This window comes from Acinonyx jubatus, chromosome B3 (assembly GCF_027475565.1).
Source record: "Acinonyx jubatus isolate Ajub_Pintada_27869175 chromosome B3, VMU_Ajub_asm_v1.0, whole genome shotgun sequence".
NCBI lineage: Eukaryota > Metazoa > Chordata > Mammalia > Carnivora > Felidae > Acinonyx > Acinonyx jubatus.
The window spans coordinates 69,203,999-69,228,830 of NC_069386.1; the positions used below are offsets into that span (position 1 = coordinate 69,203,999).

Below are 24,832 nucleotides of genomic sequence, written 5' to 3' on the forward strand. Positions count from 1 at the left end.
CTATTTTTGCTTTTGTTTCCCTTGTCTCTGGGACATATGTAGAAAGAAGTTGCTATGGCCAATGTCAAAGAAGTTACTGCTTGTGTTTTTTTCTAGAATTTTAATGGTTTGAAGACTCACATTTATGTCTTTCATCCATTTTGAATTTATTTATGTGTATGGTATAAGAAAGTGGTCTGTTCAGTTTCATGTTAAGATGTCTATACTATCCAAAGCAATCTACACATTTAATGCAATCCCTGCCAAAATACCGGTAGAATTTTTCAGAGTCAGAACAGACAATCCTAAAATTTCTTTGTAAACACAAAAAACCCCAAATAGCCAAAGCAGTCTTGAAAAAGAAGAGCAAAACTTGGAGGCCTCCCAATTCTGGACTTGCAGTTATATTACAAATATGTAGTGATCAAGACATTATGGTACTGGCACAAAAACAAACACATAGATCAAAAGAATAGAAAACCCAGAAATGGACCCACAACTATATGGTCAATTAATCTTTGACAAAGCAGGAAAGAATATCTAATTGGAAAAAGACAGTCTTTTCGATGAACGGTGTTGGGAAAACTGGACAGCAACCCGCAAAAGAATTTAACTGGACCACTTTCTTATATCACGTGGCCTTTCATTTTTAGGAAGAGTAACATAGGCTTCTGTACAGCATGGTCTTTTCAGATGCCTAAGGTCATAAAGAACTAGTTTCAGTGACCTGCGGTGAAGCTTGGGAATTCCAGAAAGGTGGTTCTGCCACATTCTATTAATTAAAGCAGTCCCAAAGACAGCCAAACTTCAAGGGAATGGAGAAATAATATGCAACTTTTGAATATAGGGGTAACAATGCCACATTGAAAAGAAGCATTCATATAGAGAAGATGGAAATTTGTAGTATAAAACACTCTGTTGCATTGATTCTTCTAATGAAATCATAAAACCAGACCAGATGCAAAGGTAGGGGAAATGGACTCTACCTTTATGGGAATCACTTCAAAGAAATGTGGCCATTTTTTTCAACCAACTGAAGTTAAATTCAGCTTATTCTTGATTTCTTCTAAAATATTACTTAGATTACTTACCAAGTTATTCCACTTTAAATAATTCATCTGAAGTATTTTCATTTGAGTGACACTTTCCCCAGATATGAATTTTTTGGGTTGTTTTCTTATCTAATGGATTTTTTTGATGTTGCCCCACTGCCACTTCCACTTGTTTAATAGTTGGTGGTTTATTTCTGGAACAGTGCATGAGTGACCACTTAGGTTGGTACCCAGTGGGAACACTATAGGTGACACCTGTCCATATTCTAGTAATGAAAAACCCTTTCTCTAGGAAAGTGTTATTTTCTTATTTATCTTTTTCACATTTTCAACTTGAGTAAAATGAGCTAGTTTAGTTTGAAACAAAAAAAAAAACCAGCATCTTGGTTTTGAAAAGTAAACTATTTTTACAAGATGGAATAGCAAAGAATAGATCTTTTATATTCAAGTTAGCAAAGAAGGAATGACTAGGTAACAACAAGACTTAATATTTTAGGCAAGTCATAGAGTTATTGATATTATAACACAATCTGTAACTTAAAATATTTTTTATTTAATCATAAATTGCTGATATTGAAAGCAAGAGAAATCATTAGCTTGGAAAAAAGAGAGAGAAAGCAAGAGGGAGAGAGAAAATCAAAAAAGATTTAAGGACATGACAAAGGAGACAGTCAAGTTGGTTGGTAAGTTTATGTTTCAACTGGCAGGTTTAGTGGCTAGGATGGAGGCAGTAGAACAAATTAATAGCTGTGAATAGCTATGGTTGTTGTCAGATAACTATTTTCCCTATGCAACCCTGCCTTATCAAAGCTTCTACTCCAGCCATGTCCTCCATGATTCGGCTTACTCACTGCTTTCTGGCATGCCAGAAGTTTTCTTCTGTTTCTTCTATTTTAGTTTCTGACTCCATATGCTATTTTGAACTTAGTAATGTTTCATTACTCGCAATTATGTTTGTTCTTGTTTAGTACATGGTGAAAATTTTAAGAAAATATGTCTGTAATAACAGTGCACTGGTTTTGAAGATCATATCAGGCAATGATCTCTTTCTAGTAACTAACTTTACTCGTTATATGAAACATTGTATGACAAAATAAATAGAAGTCAAGCTTGCTTAGATACATAGATTTGATGTTAATGTAACAGGACAAAAATAGATACTATCAGTTTATTATTTCTCCCCTTCCCTTCCCTTCCCTTTTTATTGGATGGATATTTGATCCTATAGAAAAGTCAATTGTTTTATCATTTCTAGGCAAAGAGGAGTCAATTCAAAATTCAGAAATTATAATGCAAAATCAGCCTTCAAGTTCTTAAAACAAAAGTCACATTATTTTTGAGGAAGGAAGCAGATCATCATAGGAGATAATTCAGTATATAAAAAAGAACCCTATCTACATCATTCCATATTGCACCCTGAGATGCAAACTAAGTTCTCTATTAAAAATTGGAATATTTTTAGATGAACAGAACCTCTGTGATTCTTCTTATTAGTCATTTGTTTTTATTTTTAATGAAATCATGACAGAAATTTATTTCCCTCAATGGCTTGACAAATTACCTTGTCAAATAAGACTAAAACTCTGTTGAGTTGTATGAAATGACCTATGACTTTGATGACTGTGTTCCTCTGTTTGAACTGAGAAGATGTGTACACTTACAGAAACATGTAAATTAAAAGTCATATGTTGTAACATTTTAATTTGTACAACATGGCTCTCCATTCAGGTGTTAGTGCCAGGGAAAGAGATATTGGGCAATAATAATTTACTATAAATCAGAATATTTTGCTGCAAAGAACATGCAAATTGGAAGATACTATTAATTATAGTGCACTGCTAGTTTAATTTTAACATAAGAGGTAGAGTTAGAGACAAATAAGGTCACAAAAATTCAAAAGACAAACAAATTAAAAAAAATCAAATAGCAAGATATCTGTTAAGCCCAGCCAATCTAGAATTCTTTTCCCCCAGGCATAATTTTACCTTGGAGAATGTAATTAGACATTGGCTGTAAGAACTTACAGCTGGCTAGTGACTCCACAAGGAAGGAAAAAAAAAGTGGTTTCTGGTAAGAAACAAAGCAGTATATTGCTCTATGGTGATTAACATCACTTTCACAATCTACCACAATGTTGTTTGTTTTTTTTTTATTGCCAGTATTGTTGAAAGGATACCATCCCAAATCCTACTTTGAACCACTTTATTGTTTTGTTGCTCTTTTTTTTTTTACTTCTATGTTTTAATTCCCTTTATGATATTAGAAATAAGTGTGTTTAGATGAACAAATATTAAATGTATAGATTGGAATTTTTCCCTATGCATTCATCTATGAAACTCTCACACTAATCAAATTATAAAACACTTATCAAACAAAATTTTCCCTTATACCACTTTGCAGTAAATACTCGCCATCAGAGCTAAGGACTATTCTCAGTTCTGTCACTAAATATCAGTTTTGTCTCTTTTTTAATCATTCAAATAAAACCTCATAATATGTATTCTTTTGACTGTCTTCTGACTAGGGATGTTTTAGATCTATATTTTTGTTGTTTCATATATTTAAAAATGTTTTTTTAATTTTATTACTGAGTCATATTTCACTATGGATATACTCTGATCCCACTGGCATCTACTTTTCAGGTGACCTAAACTGGCATAATTGGTATTGGGAGTGGTCTGAGAAAACAGGTGATAAATGGGCTTTGTGGTTGTGCAAATAAGACTTATGTGCAAATAAGACTCTGTTACAAGTGGTAGATAAGACACAGGCAAGTCCTGGCATAATATAAATGCTTGATCGCTCAAGATTTCAGTGGTGGTGACCTGGGGAAACATCTTGTGGAAAGGAATGCTATTTGAGGTAAGTGATCCAGTCATTTGGAAGTCAAAGGGATCAAAATAACTACAAAGAATGGAGTTATTTGCTTATGGCTAAGTTGTATTGATGCCTTGGAATAATTAGAAACAGAAGACCATAACAAGCAGCTATCAGTTAAGTGTAGGGACCTTAGGAGCTCTTTAGTCATTTACAAAGAAGTCCTTATGTCCTGTAGTAGAAATACCTTAGACAAGGACTAGATTGAAGATCTAACAGACTTACACAGCTCCAACACAATATAAACACTCAGGCAAGGCATGTGTATTATGGTAAGGTCAAGGCACTAGAAGGAAAAAATTAGGACCCTGACATTGGGCATGAGTATATCTAGATAAATGCTCCTGAAGGCTTTGGCTCTGCAGACCCCTTCATTTTAGTAAGAGCTAGAACTTCCTCCTGTTCAAGGAAGTTTCAGAGCCTTTTCTCCTGTAAGGCAACAGGTGATCCTTTAGGCCTGGCCTAAGTTCCTCTCCAGTGAGATAACTACAGTCCCAGGATGACTCTTGGGACACACTGGGCCTCATAAAAAAAGGAAACAAACTGACACAAAACCAATTTCAAGAATGAGCTTTCATGTATAAGCAGGAATCATGGGACTATTATTGAAAGGGAATATTGAGTCTCCTTTACACATTGTTCTCTTGACCTCAATGAACATCTTTATGATGGTTGTTTTTAATTCTTTGTCAGGTAAATCATGTAAGTCCATTTTATTAGGGTTAGTTTCTGAAGATTTATCTTTTACCTTTCTTTGGGACATTTGGTCTGGTTCTCCATTTTCAATTCTTTGTGTTGGTGTATGCATATTGGACAATGTAGGCACCTCTCCCAATCTCCACAGATTGGTCTTATATAGGAAGAGATCCCCACCAATAAGCCTAGCCAGGCTATCTGGGGAGCTCTACAATATTTTCTGTCCCCAAGAAGAAACAGGCAGCTTCTTGGTAGTGATTTTTGTTTTCTCACTCTGTGCTGAGCTTGGGGTAGGGTGTGGGGAAAGCGCTGGCATCTATCAGCCCAAGCTGCATCTCTGTTCTCCCCCAGCTGGTTAGACTATGCTAGAACCATCAGAGCTTTGGGATTGGTGAGACAGATGCTAATTCTTGGGGAAGCCCCAGAAAAGTTAGGATGCTGGATGCATGAATTAAGTCTGACTCTCCTGGCAGAAGCTGAGAGCTGGGATTTTTTAATATACTCACTCTGTGCTGAGCAGTGGGCAAGATCAACAGCATGTACTGCCCCAAGCTACTGCCTCTGTTCTCCCCCAGGCAGCTAAACTGTGCCAGGCCTGTCAGAGCTCCAAGACTGGCAAAACAGAATCTTGTCTTCAGGAAGCTGCCTCTGAAAATCTGGGATAATATAAATGCAAACCCACTCCTTCCCTCCAATTGATGAAGTTGGGACATTGGGGGTATCTTCCTGATCCTGTGACATTGTGACAGGGGCAAGATTTCTGGTAAAAGGGTATCCTGAATCTCCTTAAAAGCTTCAGTGAGCCTGGTTTTGCATTTTCCTGGGGTGCAAGAGACTTTGAATTAGTTTTTGATTTTTCTCAAAAAGAATTTTTCCATGAATTGTCGATGATTGGTGTATTTGTGGATTTCCTACTCTGCCATGTTTCTATGTGACCCCTAGCATTAAGTATTGATGCATGCTGCCATGTGGATGAATCTTGAAAAAATTAGGCTAAACAAGAGAAAGCAGTCACAAAAGACCCCATCCTTTGCCCCTCCCCACACACCTAGATAACCAGTCTACTTTGTACCCATAAAAATTTGCTTATTGTGGACACTTCATTCAAATGGACTTGTGCTATATGTGGTCTTTTGTGACTCATTTCTTTCACATTGCCTTATGTTTTCAAGATTTGTGCATGTTGTAGCTTGTGTCAGTACTGGATTCTTTTATTGCCAGATAATATTCCATAGTGTAGATATACCACATTTGTTCATCCATTCGTCAGTGATGAACACTTGGGTTTTTAAATATCTTTACTATTATGAATAAAGAAGGTGCTATAACCATTCATATTCAGGCTTTCATAGGGGCATGTGTTTTCATTTCTTTTGTATATTCATATTTGGCATGAAATTGATAGGTCACACAGTAACTCTGTGTTTAAAATTTTGAGGAACTGCTAAATTTTCTCCAAAATGGTTGTCCATTGTACATTGTATAAGGCCATGTATAAGGATTCTGACTGTTCTGTGTTATTGTCTGTCTTTTTGACTACAGCCATCCTAGTGGGAGTACAGTGGTACCTTACTGTGATTTTCATTTGTGTGTCTCTAGTGACTAATGATATTGAGCATCTTTTCATATACTTATTGGCCATTTGTGTATCTTCTTTGAAGACTTTTTTTTAGTTATACCCATGTCCCTTATCAAATCCATGATTTGTAAATATTTTTTTCTCCCATACCATGCATTGTCTTTCATTTTCTCCTCCCATTTGTGTTGAGATTTGTTTGTCTTGTGATTTTTGATTGTGAGTTTTTATCTGCAAAACCTTTCTGTGAGAGTTCACTGTAGCCCATTTTCAAGGAACATTTCAGTGAATATTTGTGTTTACTTGTGCCAAACACCTAAACCTGTATCCTTAAATAGCAAGTTAAAATAAAATTCTCATTTTGAGGTGTGGGAAAATACAAAGAATTAAGTGACAAGTGAATCCTTGTTAAGGAAGCATTGAATTTCATCTATACCAAGAATCAAGTTTTGGTAACATTTTTTTCTTGCTGTCTGCTCTGCTAGGCAGGCTTTCTTCTAATACTCTCTTTTTTTCTTTTCAAAATCTGAGCACTCAGCATGGCCTCCAGTTGGTCTCTATCCCTGTTCAGGCCCAATTCCCAATCCATAGTACTCTCCTAAATTTGTAGGATCTCTGGGCAATAGCATTCTGTAGATGTTTTCAGAGTAGTAAATGGTTCAGTGCAGGTTTATCCTCCTGGAACGGAGCTCAAGCTTCATATTGGGCCTCAAATGTAATTTGTTTACTTTCTTTTAACATTTTGAATGGATTTTAATGGTTATTTTAGATGTTTCTAGCAGTCTTAGATGTTTTGTAAACAGAGGGGCTCAGGATTTTGAGTGTGCTATACTATAGGCACAAAACTCTCATGTAATATTTTATCAGCTGGAGAATTATCCCATCTACCACTGGATGTATATTTTACCTTATAAATGGTTATGGTTTGTTTAATATAGGGTGTGCTACAATGTAAGACTGAGATTTTATGTTTACCATGTATGAAGAGTTGAATGTAATTGCATATAGCAAATATTCTGAACTTACTTTATTTCTTCTCTTCCATTTAACTGAAATTTTTCATGTATTCCATTCTCCTTTGCTTTAATTACAAGGCTCTAATGCTTGTAATTTATTAAAATACATGAGCACCATAAGCCCTTGTGTACTCTTAGTGTTTTTAACAGTTTCTATCTTAGAAGAAGATAGAAGAAGTCTATGTATTGCTTAAGTGAAGGTGAAATTGAATAATATTCTACTATAATAAAATAATTCATATTTTCTTTATTCACTCAATAAATATACATGAACTACTGGGTGCCAATATGTATGTTAGATACTGGAAATACATGGAGCTTACAGCCTAAAGACGAAGTGGACCTTTGTCCACTATAATTATACAAGTATTGCTGCCATAACTTGTGCAAAGGATGGAAATCACAGCATGCTATAAATGATTTTAAAAAAAGAAATCTAGGGGTACCTGGTGGCTCAGTCTTTAAGTGTCTGACTTTAGCTCAGGTCATGATCTCACAGCTTGTGGGTTTGAGCCCTGGATCAGGCTCTGTGCCTGTAACCTACTTTGGATTCTGTGTCTCCCTCTCTCTTGGCATCACCCCACCCTCCCAACTTGTGCTCTGTCCCTCTCTCAAATAAACATGTAAAAGAATTAAAAAAAAAGAAATCTAAATTGGCCAAGGACATATAGGAAAGGGGTTCTAAAATCTAATATTATGTCTGGGTTGTATATTTTAGGAGGAATTTAGCTGGATGGAGAAATGATGGAAGATCATCCTAGGTGAAGGAAACAGCCTATAAATAGTCCTAAATTAATATGCCTGATATTTTGGGGGCACCTGGGTGGCTCAGTCAGTTAAATGTCCAAATCTTGATTTTGGCTCAGGTCATGGTCTCATAGTCCTGAGATGGATCCAGCATAGGACTCATTGATCAGTGTGGAGCCTGCTTGAAATTCTCTCTCCCACTCTTTCTCTGTCCCTCCCCTGATTGCACATGGGTGTGCTCTCTTTTTCTCTAAACACAAAAACAAAACAAAACAAAAAAACAACAACAACCACAAAAACAAACAAAAACAAAAAACAAAAAAACAACAAGAACAAGCAAACAAAAAACAATTTAAAAGAGTCATCTCTGTACCCTTAAAGAAGTGCATAAAGAACATCTGGGTCGTGCAGCCTAATATGGAGAAGATCCTGTGTTCACTGAGCAAGTCTGTGATTATCTTTGGCGTGGTGACAGTGGAGAGACACACATCCAAAAAAGATTTCCAAGGAGGAAGTACATGGGAGAATGAAGTATGGAACTAATGTCACTGTGACCATAATGAGAATGTTCCCCCCACACAGTAGCACTGTAGATTAGGGAGAATGTTACAAAGAAGAAAATTCCAGGTTCCTATTGTCCAGAAAATCCTAGTAAAATAAATTCAGTCACTACAGATCCATTTTTAAGATCCATTTACTTGATTCATAGAGGATCCGGAAGCTCATTTATACAAAGAGAATAAAAAAAAAAAATAAAGCCACAATTAGCACTGATGTTTTACTATTTCTAATTGATGATAATAGTTGGTGTTATGAGAATACATAATCTTAAATATGTCGGCATCACTATCTATAATTTGAAATTATTTTATGGGTCACATTCTGAAACAATATTCTCATAGTTATGCAGCAATTAAAAAGTATTAAGAGAGTGGAAGTTTTATTTTCTATTATCTTATTCATTCAAATGATACTCTTTTGTCAATTGATATTGACTGTCACTAATTTGCTCCCTTGGACAAATTGGATAAGTAGCTATATTAGTATTTATTTTGCCTTTTATTATCACAATTATCTGTCTCCTTGTGAGATTATGTTACAAAAATATATAAGGAATATATAATTTGGAAGATGAGATTGTGTTATCCTGTATCACGGAAGTTATTTTTTTAAGGTTATTCTATGTTTCTGAAATAAACACACACCTAGAAGCTAACTTACACATGAAAGAAAGCCTTCCGATTCATTAAAATAATTTTGCTTTTTAGTTTCTGCTGGGTAGTATACTGAGAACTTTATGAAATATGTACTCATCCTCAGATCTTTATGAACTTCTTTCCCTAATACCTTGTATTACTGTTGTTCACAGTGCAAAGTGTGTGTCTTCTGTGTAAATGTAAGTGGTGGGTAAGAGTAAATAATGAAATGATTCAACCCTAACATGTAGAGTTTGCTCTGGTTATGACATGTCATACTAAATTGTCTTTACTTGGCTTTTTAGACATTATTCATAGCATCTAGAGTGATCAAAAATGATCAATAGCTATTAAGTGATTACTGTGTGCTAAACTCTAAATGTTTCATATACATTAACACATTTAATGCTCATAAGAATCCCATGAGGTGAATAGTATTATTATCCTCATTTTGCATATAAAGAAATTATGGCATCGAAGTATTTAATGATTTATGCTGTTACACAGCTACCAAGGGTCAAAGCTGGTATTCAAGCCTGTCAATCTAATCCTAAATCTGGGGCCGTATTAAGATGCATATTGCCTCCAAAGTTAAAGGAATGTATATTTATGGTCTAGTTGTCAAATATTGATTGAATTCGTGTGTTCCAGTAGAATTCCTTAGGAGATATGATTCAACAAGTATGTTGGAATCTTTCTGTGTTACAGTTAATTACACTGTATTTTCTTATATAGAATGAATCAATGCATGTCTAGAGACAATATAAAGATACATAATTATCAAGTCAAACTGGAAATAAACCAAGTAAAAATATTTAATTTAGTACATAGTGTATATAACATATTGTAACAATTTTAAAAGGTTGGTGACCAATTCCAAGTGACACTTTCACATACAGCTTTAGGCTTGGTTGCTATTATCTTCAAAACACTTACAAAGTAAACACATTCCTTATGATCAGTGAACAAAAATGACAAGACTTAGAGAATATGTGAGGATTTGTAGGAAGAAGAGAATAAAGAACAGTGAGTAGGAGGAGTGGTACGTTTAGAAAAGGGACTGAATTCAGATGTAAAGATGAACAGGAAGTGTCTGTTCTCTTTTCTCCAATGACCTGTAATGTTCTCCTTGTTTTCGTTTCTACTCAGGCCCTTGTCAAAATATCCTATCACCATTATCCAACCTTAATTCATTGCTTTCCTACCTTAGATATTTTTAAAAACTGGATAATCATACAAATTAGGGAAAATAAAGATGAAAATGGTGTTCTTGTAGGTCAACCCCCAGGAGGACACAGAGTGTATGCTAAATGATGATGATGGTCTGGAGGAGCACACAGAGGACAGCCACGCACCATGCCCTCTTTGAAGGTCTGTGTTACGTGATTATCAGGTGAGTGAGCAGGAATTTTGCTTTGGAGACCTTTATGACAGTAATTTTAGTAGATGCACTTTGAAGAAATGATTATTTGATGAATATAGCAGCTACAATTGGGGATGAATACCTTTGCTACATGGAATTTCATGCCCCATGATACACTGACAACAGAAAAACTTGGATATGAAATTAATACAGTTAAGTATATTGTAATTAATAGGAATAAAGCCTACATTACAGCTTTAATTTGCCCTTTCATTTTGTTTGAGAGGGAAAGGTGGCATTCATTTATGTTGATAGCTTTCCCAGTATTTGTTTCTCTTATTCCTCTCCTTCTCATCCCATGCAAGTTTCTAAAATGGTTTCTTTAGTTCTGCATTTAATATGTGTGTTGTTAGGAGTGTACAAAGACAATATAATAGAAAGGAAAGGAATTATATAGTTTAGACAGAAATTCTATTACAGGAGAATTGTCTTCCTCAAATCAATTGCATATTTTATATATTTTATTATAATTGAAGGTATAATAATTATATGTTAGAGCTGGGAGGTCCTTGTAGTCATGTACTTCTTACATCTTATTTAGCAAATGAAAAATCTAGGTCCACAAAATTAGATACCACCTTGAAGGCTGGAATAGCAAAAGAGGAAGAGAAATTACCCATAATACATAAATGCTGCTGGGACAGTGTCACCATTACTGTGTTGGGACTTCTAGCCTATTACTGAGTAAGAATGTAAGAGATCATGCACTTGATGAAGCTTTAGGAGCCTTGGACCCTTCCACCTTACTGATGCTGCTGAGCCCTCCAAAGTATTTCTGGAGTCCATGGTTGCCTGGTGGCCTGGTGGCTGGATACTCTGCAGCCACAGCTCAAGGCAGAGGAATGTAAAGTTTCCCCCTTTTTCCTGCCTTCCAATATCATGTCAATGTCTTCCACTGATAGAACCTGATGCTAGTAAGTTTTAAGTTTACAAGGAATTCATGAAAAGTAATTTTCAGGCTTGTAGCTATCTAGTAAAGAGAAAAGCTAATATGGGGCAGTGAGTCACCAGAAATATTCTGAATCACCTTCCCATTTTGTTGCTTAGATTCCATACACACCACTCCACCTTTATTTAAATTTCCAATCAAAGATAATTGCTTCAGCTAAAACATTCATTTATCCTGCATACAAATTAAGACATTCTTATCTTTTCTCCAAATGGAAAGCTAGACGTTTTCATAGCTTCCTATATCCATCTCAGTGCTGTGTTGGGATCTCCTGTAGCTTAATCATAATCCCACAGGATCATTCCATAGCCTAGAGACTAAATGGTAAAGTTAATCACCAGCATCTTCTTGGTAAGGAAAAATAAAAGAAAAAAAGAATTTGAAATTTCTTTATAAATACCATAAATGCACAGTTATCCTAGTACATATTCAGAAAGAAAATATTTTTGGTTTCTACCATCAGCATTTTACTAATGGGTTGGGAAACTCAACTGTCCATGGTTGTCTGCTTTTACTGCCAATTGCTTTCTTTTTTCTGGTCAGCTAATAAATCTGATGATAATGATTCTTTATTTGGTGGGGTGAACCTGATGTAAAATTTTATTGGGTTATATCATTCTCATTTACTTAACTGAAATATTCTCATTTACTTTACATATAATAAATGTAAAATATTATATTAGTTTCTGGTGTACAATATGTTGATTCAGCAGTTCTATACATTACTGTACATTACTCAGTTTTCCCTAGAATAATTATAGTCACTGTTTGTTACCGTACAATGTTATCTTTGTGCACTGTTGGTGGAAATGTAAATTGATGCAGCCCCTGTGAAAAACATTTTTATTTACTTTTATTACTTGGTATGCAAATATTATGAAACACCACAGAGAATCGTTTGAATCTCATATATGATCTTTCCTGCTCTATTGAGGAACACTAAGCCTAGTACACCTTGATTATTGGGATCAATCTTTTCAGTTGACTTAATAAACTCTTCTATTAAATCAGAGGTATGAGGAGACTGAAATGGCTGGGACTTTTTTACTTTCAGGTCAATGGGAATTTTTTGTTTGCTCTTGTTGGGAGTTATTTATTGGGAACATGTGGCAGGAACAAGAATAAATTTATGAATGTTATTAAAATTTAGATAGAAAATCTGTTATAAAGACATAGATGTTGAAGTTAGAGTTTGGATTAGATTCTCTGTTTAGTGCTTGTTATTTCTGTGGCAAGTTCATTAAATTTTGTAATGCTGAGTTTTCTACTGAGAATATGTTAATAATATGCTCTATTTTCACCATTATAATGTTAAGAGAAAACACATGCAAAGTGCCTCATCCATGGTTAAATCTCAGTAAATATCTGAAAACAACAAAAACCTGAAAATTACAACATACATGAATGGGATTATATTGGAAGGGTTTGTGTTTGGATACATAATTCAGGATGTTTTATTGCATATATATGTTGTGTAGGGAAGGATTACCAGTTCTCAACATGTGACTTATATTTCATACAAAATCATATGCCTCAGTGTCTTTGGATGATGGTGGTGGCAACAATGATGATGATGTCTTTCATGATTGTAATGTTTCAGTTAAAAGGTTGATCTGGGACTCACATGCTTGTTCTTTATCTTTCTTATTGCTTTTCTCATGTTTTTATTCCTGAACGTGTAGATGATTGCATTTAAAAGGGGAGTGAAAATTGCATAAAACACAGAGAGGATCTTATCTATGGAGATCTTGCTGAATGGCCATATGTAGATAAAGATGCAAGGTCCAAAGAACAGCACCACCACTGTAATGTGGGCTGAGAAAGTAGACAAAGCCTTGGAAGACCTGGTGGAGGAATGATGCTATAGGAGACGAACAGAAAGGTGAAACAGAACAAAGTGAGTAGTCCACTGAATGCAATGACCTATAGCTCCAAGATGTGTCAGTGCAGGCAAGTCTGATGACCTGAGGCAGATCACAGAAAAACTATTCACAACATTGGGACCACATAATGGTAAAGGCACAGTGAACACCATTTGGCTCACAGGGTGAACAAAACCAGTGGTCCAGGACAGAATTGCAAGTCCGATGCGAATACAATGGATCATGATATTTTTGTAATGAAAGGGTTTGCAGATTGCAGTGAATCTATCAATTGTCATGGCTACAAGCAACATCATCTCACTTCCATGTAAAAGGTGAAGGAAGAACATCTGGGCCATGCAGTTTTGTAGGAGATAGCCTTATATTCACTAATTAGGTCATAGATCATTTTAGGAGTAGCAAAGGAGATCAGGGACTTATCAATAAAGGAGAGGTTCTCCAGCAGGAAGTACTTGGGAGAGTATAACTGAGGGTCCAGTTTTACTACAAAGATAATGAGGTTACCTAATACAGTGACTGTATAGATAATGGAAAAAAAATAAGCAAAGCTGTCACTCATGAAATTCTGTGCGGCCCAGCAAAATAACCTCAGACACCATGGAATGTTTTTTTTTCTCCATTTGTTTGATTGTTAGTATATGAAACCTAAAAAAAAATAGATTCAAGTCTATGAGTTAAAGTTAATATTCACTTAACGTTGCTTACTAAAATCTACCAAAAGGTGCAAAAAAAAAAATCAAAAGTATTGAACAACATTGAATCCAAAAAAATTTTGAACGTTTATTTATTTTTGAGACAGAGAGAGACAGAGCATGAATGGGGGAGGGTCAGAGAGAGAGGGAGACACAGAACCCTAAACAGGCCCCAGGCTATGAGCAGTCAGCACAGAGCCCGATGCAGGGCTTGAACTCACGGACCGCGAGATCATGACCTGAGCTGAAGTCAGACACTCAACCGACTGAGCCACCCAGGTGTCCTTTTTAAATTTTTTTTTAACATTTATTTATTTTTGAGACAGAGAGAGACAGAGCATGAACCAAAAATTTTTTTAAAAAGAATGGACATAATTTCTTACCAAAGGTTATGAGGAACTTCTGTCATAGACCAAGATGCCTGAATAAAATTGAAGCCAGCAATACGTAACTCATATCTGCACTAATCTTGAGTAAAGTGGTATCTGAGTTGGTAAAGAAATTTACAAGTTCCTTGACCCCTTTTTAGAGGATAAGGAATAGATTTTTTGGCCCTCCATGGGCAAAGAGGAGGACACTTTCCTCTTGAAATCTGTTTTTAAAATGCATAGTAGTAAGGGGCATATCAGTTAAGGAGAGGCCAACTGGTTTTCTAACTGAAAAGCAGGACCAAGAAAAACAAAATTAAGTAGATGGAATATAGAACATTGAGAATCTAGGAGTCAGTCCTGCAAGTGCTGCTGAAAGTCAGGAGAGCAGCAATAATAAACACTCTGAATTTTAGACACTTGAATCTATGGTTGGCCACATGGAGATGGCTTCTTACCTTCATTTACATAAGGTAGAATAAAGGCTTCAATATATGGGCTCTGACTTTACCTCCCTGCCTATGAATTGAGTATATTGGAAGGTACAGTACTCAGACTTGGCACAAATGGATGCTTGCTGCTGGCTTTTCACTGTCTCACTTAATTTACTTTTTCTGTCAAGTGGCTGAATGTTCTAACAAATTTAGTATAACATCCATATCATTTATAAGGATAGTATAATTGTAGAGCTCTGATAAGCAAAGAGGGGTGTCTATAGGGAACACATCCATGTGGTTGAATAAGCTGGATAATTTTCTTTTGTGAGAGATTGCCTTGGGCACTGTATATTTAGCTGCATTCCCAGCCTCTGTCTCTTACATGCCAGTAGTATCCCCCTGTGTGTGACACCCAAAAAGGTCCACACATATTGCCAAATGTCCCTTGGTTGAGAACCACTTATATATCCTATTGTATATATCCTAATACAATATCCTATTGTATTATCCTATCAATAATTAATACAAATATAAATATTTAAATACTAAATATGAAAATTTAAATATATAAAAATTATTAATAATTGGAAGAAGAGTTAAGATGTGACCTATAACCAAGAGAAAAAAATCATCAAGAAAACCATATTCAGAAATATTGAGATGATGAAATTTTAAATTAAAGTTTCTGGAATAGATATTTTGAAATCAGGAGCTTATAAGAAGACAGAATCATGAGAGAAAAAATGAAAGCTATAAAAAAAGGATGGTATGGAATTTTTCAGGCTGTAAAATACAGGATAGAAAATGAGAAATTCCATTTGAAAGACAAAGGAACATCAACAACAACAATCACTCTGGATAGAAAATAGAAATCATTGAAACTAAAGCAAAAGCCAAAAAAATTGTGGAAAAATTTAACAGAACCTAAGTGACCTATAAGAAATATCAAGTGACCCAAGACTTGTGGTATTGGATTCAGAGATGACAGGAAACAAATATTTGAAGAAATAATGTTTAAAAACTCTAATGAATCAAGTATCAATTCACAAAACAAAATTAGGTTTGAATTCCTCAAGAAAAACAAAGAAATCACTTCAAGACGTATAATAATTGCTGAAAATGAGCAATTTATAAAATTTCAAAATCCGTCAGAGGCAAAAAGATACATTATATACAGAAGAACAAAAAATGAACAACTCTACACTTTTTTTTAAACTATGCAAACTCTACTTAAAATAGGAAAAGAAAAAAAACCCTCTCAAACTAGAATTCTATACCAAAATTAAGAGTGAAATAGAAACATTTTTGAGCAGGTAGAAGATTAAATATTTCATGGCCACCAGAAATGTTAAATGAAGCTGTAATGACAATTTATTACATTTATAATATGTACAAATAAAAGGATGACATAATAATATAGTACGAAGGAGAGAGAGGATAGAGAAGTTCAGTATATGTGAATTGATAAGATATTGTTTGAAGGTATTCTAATGTGATAATTCAAAACTGCATCATATAAACTGCAGAGAAACCATGAAAAAGAGGAAGTGGGCCTGGATGAGAGAACAACAGAATGGAAGGAAGGAAGGAAGAAAGGAAGGAAGGAAGGAAAGAAGGAAGGAAGGAAAGGGAAGGGGAAAGAAAGAAAAGAAAAGAAAGAAAGAAAGAGCAGTTAGCTAAAATAACCTTATATGTCTAGTAGCTACTAGCTTGGACAGCCTAGGTTTAAATGTATTTATTTAGTTTTTGAAAGAGACAGAGACAGAGACAGAGTGCATGTGCACAAGTGAGGAAGGAGCAGAGAGAGAGGGAGAGAATCCCAAGCAGGCTCTGCTCTATCAGCACAGAGTCTGACGTGGAGCTTGGGTCTGGATCTCACAAACTGTGAGATCATGACCTGAGCCAAAATCAAGTCGGATGCTCAACTGACTGAGCCACCCAAGCTTGGACAGCCTAGGTTTAAACCATTTGATTCTTTCCTGGTTAGATCAAACCAAACAATCCTTGGTTATTGATATAGTTTCCAAAATGAAGCCTGTTGCTCTTTGCAAATCAGCCACAATAAGCCCTAAAGGCAGCAAAACTCTGAGGAAGAGGGTAAGGGAAAATTTGCATGATAGATGCTATCAAGTACCCTTACTTAGCATTGTGGGAGGAATTAGGCTTATGGGTCATTGACACCTTTAGATGTTGATAGTCTCTTAAACTAGGGGTCTTGCTACATGGGCAAATAAATTGGCTGTAGGTAATTGGAAAATAAAACCACTCTCATTTCCAGCTTTCAGTTACACAAACATTTATGGGAACATGGAGGAAAATTAAGACAAGCAATGTAGAAACCACCCAAAAAAGACCTCGTGCTGAGCCAAGAGGTTGGAATGCTAAGGTTTTTGTCAGATGCTTTCCCTAAAGCATTTCCTGAACCAGCTACTGGAAATAATTAAATAAAATGGCATGGAAATGTCCAAACAGCAAAAACGTAGGCATACTTTTCTCATACCCACTGAGGCCATTAGTCTAAACACTGTGGACTTAGCGTCCATCTGATGATGATTTTAGACAGATTTCCCTGAAAAGAAGACTCTGCACAGAGCCAGCAAAGGATTATACTGGACTCTTTCCAGAAGCCTCAGTGGTGTAAAAATGGGAATTTAATGGAACTGATGCCTATTCAGTTCTAGGATTTGCTTATCCTTTTGTAAGCAATCCTTCTTGCTCAACTATAGAGCCCAACAGCACTTTCTTGAGGCATTGACAATGACTGAAACATTCTAGCCCCCAGACCAGAAAAGCCCTGATAACAACAGAATGCCTAGAAGACATCCCCCCCCATGGCCCCTTCCTTGCCCATGATCAGGAGCTAAACACATACTGATCCCACCTGTGATTACATGCTCCCTTCCTGCTGTCTTGCATGTACCCCCTTAAACCTCTCCTAGAAAACTCTAGGTGTCTACCTTGCAGGCAGACAAGTGAGTTAAGGTTTGAGCCTGCCAGCTCACACAGCTGCAGGCACCTGAACTAATTTTTCCCTTTTCCAAACACTCGTCTCTTGGGTTATTGTCTTCTCTTGCGATGAGTATATCCAAGTTTGTTTGGCAATAGTATTGGCAAACCCAGCCAGGATTTATGCTTTCAACTTGTCCAGTCCACTCAAGGTTCTCTGGGATGGATCAGTTGACTCTAGCAGCTCATCAGGGCTCACCCACTGATTTCCTGAGTTAGTGGCTGGGTGCATGGTTCCTTATTGGTCTTACAGAAGCAGCCACCAAGAAAACAGTTAAAGGTTTATGACAGTGGAGATCTATGAGTGTATTTCATGTGGAACAACTCTTTGATCAGAAAAGACACTTTACTGTTACTAATCTACAAAAAGGCCCAAAGAAACATGGAATTACCTGGCTATGTCACATTTCTTATCACACTTGGAGCAGTGGTCCTACGGAAAATGGAAATAGGCAGGTCAAAATTACTTCAAATACAAGTGAAGAGAGTCATGAATGTCTGGCTAATATTATTGGGTAAATATATGTTTCAGGTAGATGTGAAAGACAGCCTAGGGGATACTCCACAGGAAACATTTCTTAGAACTGGAGGTGGGAATAAGGAAATGCGGAGACTGCAATTCTCCAGCTTTATATCTTTATATCTTCAGTTTTGACAGACCCAGTTATGCTTACAATAATGCCAGGCCTAAGCTTAATATAATAATTATGTAAATGGTAACTATATGTTTGTGATTGATCATTTTTAAAAATGTTTATTTTTAAGACAGAAAGAGACAGAGCACAAACAGGGGAGTGGCAGAGAGGGAGACACAGAATCCGAAGCAGGCTCCAGGGTCTGAGCTATCAGCACAGAGTCCGATGCAGGGCTTGAACCCACAAACCAGGAGATCATGACCTGAGCTGAAGTCAGACCCTTAACCAACTGAGCCACCCAGGCACCCCTGTGATTGATCCTTTTTAATATTCTTAAATAAGTCTTATATTAGAACACTCTAGACCTGGTAGTGGGTTTTATATTCCTCTTCCTAACTGTTGTCCATAATAAGTAAACATACTAGTTTTGGTAAGTATGCAATGCCAGAAAAAGTTTTCTCTTGTAATTCTGGGAAAACAACATGGCATCTTTAATAATTCCCATTGGTATTTGATCATCAGTTGAGTATTGTTAGGTCTCAAAATACGTCACTTATTTATGACCACTCTCTCAATATATATGACTATTTTAGGAGAAAATATTTTTGTCATTCTTTTTGGGAAATACTATTATTTTTGGAAAGAGAAGCACTCCAGGTTTCAGTGTGTCTGACTCAAGTAATGTTCTAAAACACTGTAAAACTGGTAAGTCATAGAGGAAGTTTTAACATGCATTAAAAAAATATAGAACCATTTCTAGATATTGGCTTTTAATCCCATTGTTAATATGCAGAATCAGATGTGAAAAGTCCTTTAGAAGCTGAACACTGATAACATTAGAGAATTCTAGAAGGCATTGTCACTCTAGTTGTCATAAAAGTACAGCATATTCACATTATAAGTGTGATAGCATGGGACAAATTAAATAATTGAGTACGCTTTGATATACTTCAAGTGATGTTATTTTCCTTTTGTTAAAGAGTTTTCATTTCAAACTTCATAATGTCCATATCATCACCAATAAACATTTGAGAGCATTGTCAATCCATGTCAAACAGTGACTCCTCAAGAAGTAAGTGGCCGAATGAATTCTTTGCTTTTGTTTTCAAAGAAATGTGCTATTCCCTGTCAGGCTGATAAACCTACCCAACCTAACACTTCAGTTTATCCTGTTCTGTTAAACAAACAAACAAACAAACATCATCAGCTCAATTAACAAATATCATGTGGACAAGAACATGATTTTTGGCAAACCTGACCTAACCCATAATTGCTTTTATTTCATATTCTTTTGTATTAAGATTACAAGCACTTTTAAAAATACATTTCAATAGAGTAAATCACTCATATATTCTCAGGTAATTGGACACATTGTGTTCTGTAGATCTAGCAACTCATAGATCAGTCATAATTTGTGGTTTCATAATTTGATGCCTGTGATATCCTGCAAGTAAGTTTCTACTTCTAGTACTCAGTTCAACTGTATTTTCTGCACATGAGTCTATGCATTAGAATTAAAATGTTGATTTCAAAGTTTATATATTTTTCTCCTCAGCCATTTTATATAGTTAGAAAGTTCCTTATAGAAATAAGAAAGCTAAGGAAATTTCTGTGGGAAAGGGGATCCTAGGCAGGTAATCAAAATGATTCCTTTCAAAACATGAACTTTTTCTCGTTTTCTGTCACCCCTTGCCCCCTCCACACAAGATTGTGTGTGTGGGGGTGGGTATAGGTGGTTTAGAGTTAGAAACTTATATGTGAATGTGGTTTAAAGGAAAATTATAGATTAGTGTAAGTTACACTATGAAAACAAAATAAAAACCATAAAAAGTAGAAAAATTCTTTGACTTTCAATAAACCTATCTATGGCACAGTTACATATCACTGATGCATTTTTCCAAGTATTTTTAAAATTCCTGTCTACTTTCATTCATTTCATTAGCATCTGTATTGGTGGCCTTAATAACATGTATTATGGAGAATATAAGAGTAATTTGTCTATTTTCAAAGAGCTTAAAATTGATCTGGGGAAAGAATCACAACACTAGAAATGAGAGACCTCAGATTAGAAGAGATTTACATAGCTCATTTTCTTGTGTTCCTTCAATTTCAGAATATTGGTACCTAATGTACATAGTATACCTGGAGAATAAGTAACTGGTAGATCACATGAAACGGACCATAAATACACTGGAAATTGTTACAGGTTTTACACTAAGGAAAGTTTTATTATATAGATGAGACCTTGAGGTGTCCTAAAGGATATGGTTAAATGGACAGAGGAATTTGTGGACATGAAAACATGTAAGGATAGAAAAAAATGAATGAGGAATTCAGAAAACCATGAAATTGTTTTTGCTGAAACAGAAGTTGAATTTTTGCACTATTATAAAACAGTATTGGATGTTTAGGGTGGATGAGAGGCTTATTGTGAAGGCCTTGGTGAACTCGGGATTGATAAGGGAGTTATGAAACTGCAGGTTTCTTAAGAAGACAATAACAGGATGAAAACAGAATTCTTATGAGAATGTTCAATTCCTAAAGATAAACTGTATTTGTGGGGGAATTACATTATGTATCATCAACAAAATGCAATTCGATATAGCCATAAAATGTTTTGGATTTTCATGTGCTCATAGAAATATATTTTTAATGTATTGACAACCCAAAGAAAAGAACTATGCATATGAACACTATTCTGTCAATAAATAGTAGTGAATACTATGGTCTTAATAAAAAGCATATAAATGTAAACATATACTAGTACCCACAACAACACACACACGCAAAGAACACACACAATGTACTAATGTGTATATTACTGTTCTCAGAGGGTATCCAGGAAACAGACTGTTAACAGTTATCCTGCTGCTCTGTGTGCCATGTTTTCTTTTCCATTCACATAAGCTACTTTGATCCTTTTTAAAAATAAATTAGGGAAAAATAAATATTTCTAACAGTTTTATTGGAATGGTTATTCTGTTTCTGTTTAAAAGTGCTTTAACATCCAATTTGACATTTTAAAATAAATATGCTTAAAATTCCTAATTTACATAGATTTTGCTTTAACACTGATTTTAATCTAGATCCTGAATATTCATTATATATTTTTTCATTCATTCACTCCTTCAATAGACATTAGTCAGATGCAAGAATGTATATAAACTATTTCATGTATATTTGAAGTCTATCTTGTTCTCTTCAAGTGCAGTTTCAAAAATGGGATTTCAAAGCGTTAGTATGGATCTTTTAAATATTAGCCATAAAACTGAAAGGAGATACAAGTTTTCTTAACATGGAAGTAACTTTAAGTACTTAATGTAACTTTGTACTTTGCATCAGTCCAAGTTTCTCAGAGTAGGAAACTGGCCAGAGAACAAGTTTATGTAGAAAAAATACATCCCCAGTTGGATAAATGTACCCATGAGATTGCCTCAGAGAAACAGATTGTACAACATTATGATGCTTCTTCCTTCTGTTTCTGATGATTGGGAGCATAAATTGCAGGAAATTGATGGCAATATGGGAAAAGGAGATGCAAGGCTATTCCTGGGATTCACATGAGGCACTTTCCCATGAAAGTATTTTCCCCTCTCTGGTAAAAAAAAAAAGAAAGGAAACAAACAATGGCACAAAAGGAAGGCTTTAATTACTGCAGGAGCTTTTCAAGAACCTAGATAATTGAGGAACTATTACGGTTGAAAATATTTTTTTAGAACAAAGTCAATAAAACCAGTGTTGTTATAAGGATGGGCTGATGGGAAAGCTATGGTATGAATTTAGATGACTGTACTGAAATAATGGTATTTCTATTACCGACATCAGTCAGTTACCTCAATTACCTCATTTTATCGTTTTGAAGCTGTGATAAATAAACATGCACAAGCTAACCAGTGGTCCTCTGTATAGCAATACACAAGTGAATGAATGAAGACACACTGAAAAGGAAATAAACTCAGTTCCATTTTGCTGTGAACTTTCTATATTCTTGGTATATCTTGCTTAAATTCCTGGAAGAGACATTTGATGTGAATAATGTTAAATATTGAGTGAATGAATTATGCATGACTGATAAATATAAACATATATCTCTATATATGCACACACATATGTAAATTACATGATTTGACTCTGCTAGTGTACAATGACCATCACTGGCACTAGCTTGAGCTGTGAGGGATTCATTCAAAAATGGAGCAGGGAGGAGAAGAGGTATATTTTTCAGGAGATAGAAACTTAGAAGTAAGACTTAATTTAAGGTATTAATTAATATTTGTTTACCAGAATCTCTTTCAAAATATGAGTCTTTAGAATCCTTTCTATATTTTCTGCATACATCATTTCCAGGTTAAGAAATTCAGTATTATTCTGTAAATGTAGAACCCACCATGATCTTATCTTATTTAGGAGATTTATTTACCATTGTCTTATTTATGGACTCTTTATAGCACAAAGAGGCATTCAATATCATGGAATTTGATTTTTTTTTTATTTTACTGAGGAGGAAATGTAACCCTCAGAAGGAGGTCGTTGTCATATGCTGCCCAATGAGTAACTCAGCTAGGTGTTGTATTGAGGTCTTTGGAATCCAAGTTCACAGTCTATATGATTGTGATTTCATGTGCTGTTTTTATTTTTGTCTTTCAGAAATGTATATTCTGAATTCTCCTTGCTATTTGGTACACTGCTTTGGGCCATTTACGATATCACTGACCAACAAAATTTCCCAAAAGTGGGAGGTGCTTTAAGTTCACCTGTCTGAGTATCAAAATTAGACACCAACATGAACCATCCTTTGTGTAAACACAACTTTTCTGCCCACAATTCTTACTCATTTTGATTATGATGACATAAAGTTGATAACATGGAAAGGGTGAACCATTCAGTGGTGTCTGAGTTCATTTTGCTGGGACTTTCCAAATCTCAGAATCTTCAGATTTTATTCTTCCTAGGATTCTCTATGGTCTATGCTGGGATTGTGTTAGGAAACCTCCTCATCTTGGTCACCGTGACCTTTGACTCACGCCTTCACACACCAATGTATTTTCTGCTTATCAACCTCTCCTGTATTGATATGATCCTGGCTTCTTTTGCTACCCCTAAGATGATTGTGGATTTCCTCCGAAAGCAGAAGACCATCTCTTGGTGGGGATGTTATTCTCAGATGTTCTTCATGCACCTCCTAGGTGGGAGTGAGATGATGTTGCTTGTAGCCATGGCAATAGACAGGTATGTTGCCATATGCAAACCCCTCCATTACATGTCCATCATGAACCCCCGAGTGCTTGGTGGGCTGCTGCTATCCTCCTACACAGTTGGATTTGTGCACTCATCTAGTCAAATGGCTTTCATGTTGAATTTGCCTTTCTGCGGTCCCAACGTGGTGGACAGCTTCTTCTGTGACCTTCCCCTTGTGATCAAACTCGCCTGCAAGGATACCTACATGCTACAACTGCTGGTCATTGCTGACAGTGGCCTCCTGTCCCTGGTCTGCTTCCTCCTCTTGCTTGTCTCCTACACGGTCATCATACACTCGGTCAGGCACCGTGCTGCTAGTGGTTCCGCCAAGGCCTTCTCCACTCTCTCGGCACACATCACTGTTGTGACTCTCTTCTTTGCCCCATGTGTCTTTATCTATGTATGGCCCTTCAGCAGATACTCTGTAGATAAAATTCTTTCTGTGTTTTATACAATTTTCACACCTCTCTTAAATCCTATTATTTATACATTAAGGAATCAAGAAGTAAAAGCAGCCATTAAGAAGATAAGAACTCAACACATAAATTCAGAGTCCAGAGTGCTAACCATTACACCATAGAACTCGACATATAAATTCAAAACCCACTTTGTAGATGATGCCTCCAAAGAGATAATCTCTTATTTGGGCATTTTAAGGAATGAACTTTTAATGTATTTGAAGTTCTGTATTAGGAAACAGTAGGTGTTTAAATTGTTAATGACAATTTAAGGAATGGACATTTTAAGGAATGAACTCTTACTGTATTTGAAGTTCTGTATAAAGAAACCGTAGGTCTTTAATTGTTAAAGTCAAACCCCTTGTTTGTCTCTATCACTGGTTAAAAGCATGACATCTACAATCTGGAAGACATGCATTTAAATCCTCTCTTCACTACTTCTTCTCATGCAAATTTGAAAAGAAAAATGAATAAATTCTCTTTCTCTACTTCTTTATCTGCAAAAACTTCTTTATATGTTTCTTTTATTATTTTGGCATGTTTTTAATCTTTACAATTGTTATTTTTACTACTGCTATGACTTGTAATTATTACTGCTGCTATT

The 24,832-nt window shown here is 35.6% G+C and overlaps 1 protein-coding gene and 1 pseudogene across 1 annotated transcript; one reads left to right on the forward strand and one right to left on the reverse strand.

Annotated features, from left to right (window-relative positions):
• Positions 1–12,916: 12,916 nt before the first annotated feature.
• On the reverse strand, positions 12,917–13,953 carry LOC106969820 (olfactory receptor 4K3-like; annotated as a pseudogene).
• An 8,937-nt stretch (positions 13,954–22,890) lies between these two features.
• On the forward strand, positions 22,891–24,367 carry LOC128316208 (olfactory receptor 4K13-like). The gene has a single exon (XM_053225141.1). The coding sequence runs from the start codon at positions 23,397–23,399 to the stop codon at positions 24,348–24,350; it is 954 nt and encodes a 317-aa protein (XP_053081116.1). The 5' UTR covers positions 22,891–23,396; the 3' UTR covers positions 24,351–24,367.
• The last annotated feature ends 465 nt before the right edge of the window (positions 24,368–24,832 follow it).

Bases quoted from the DNA above. Each gene is read 5' to 3' on its own strand.
- LOC128316208 (XM_053225141.1), top strand. From the start codon at position 23,397: ATGGAAAGGGTGAACCATTCAGTGGTGTCTGAGTTCATTTTGCTGGGA.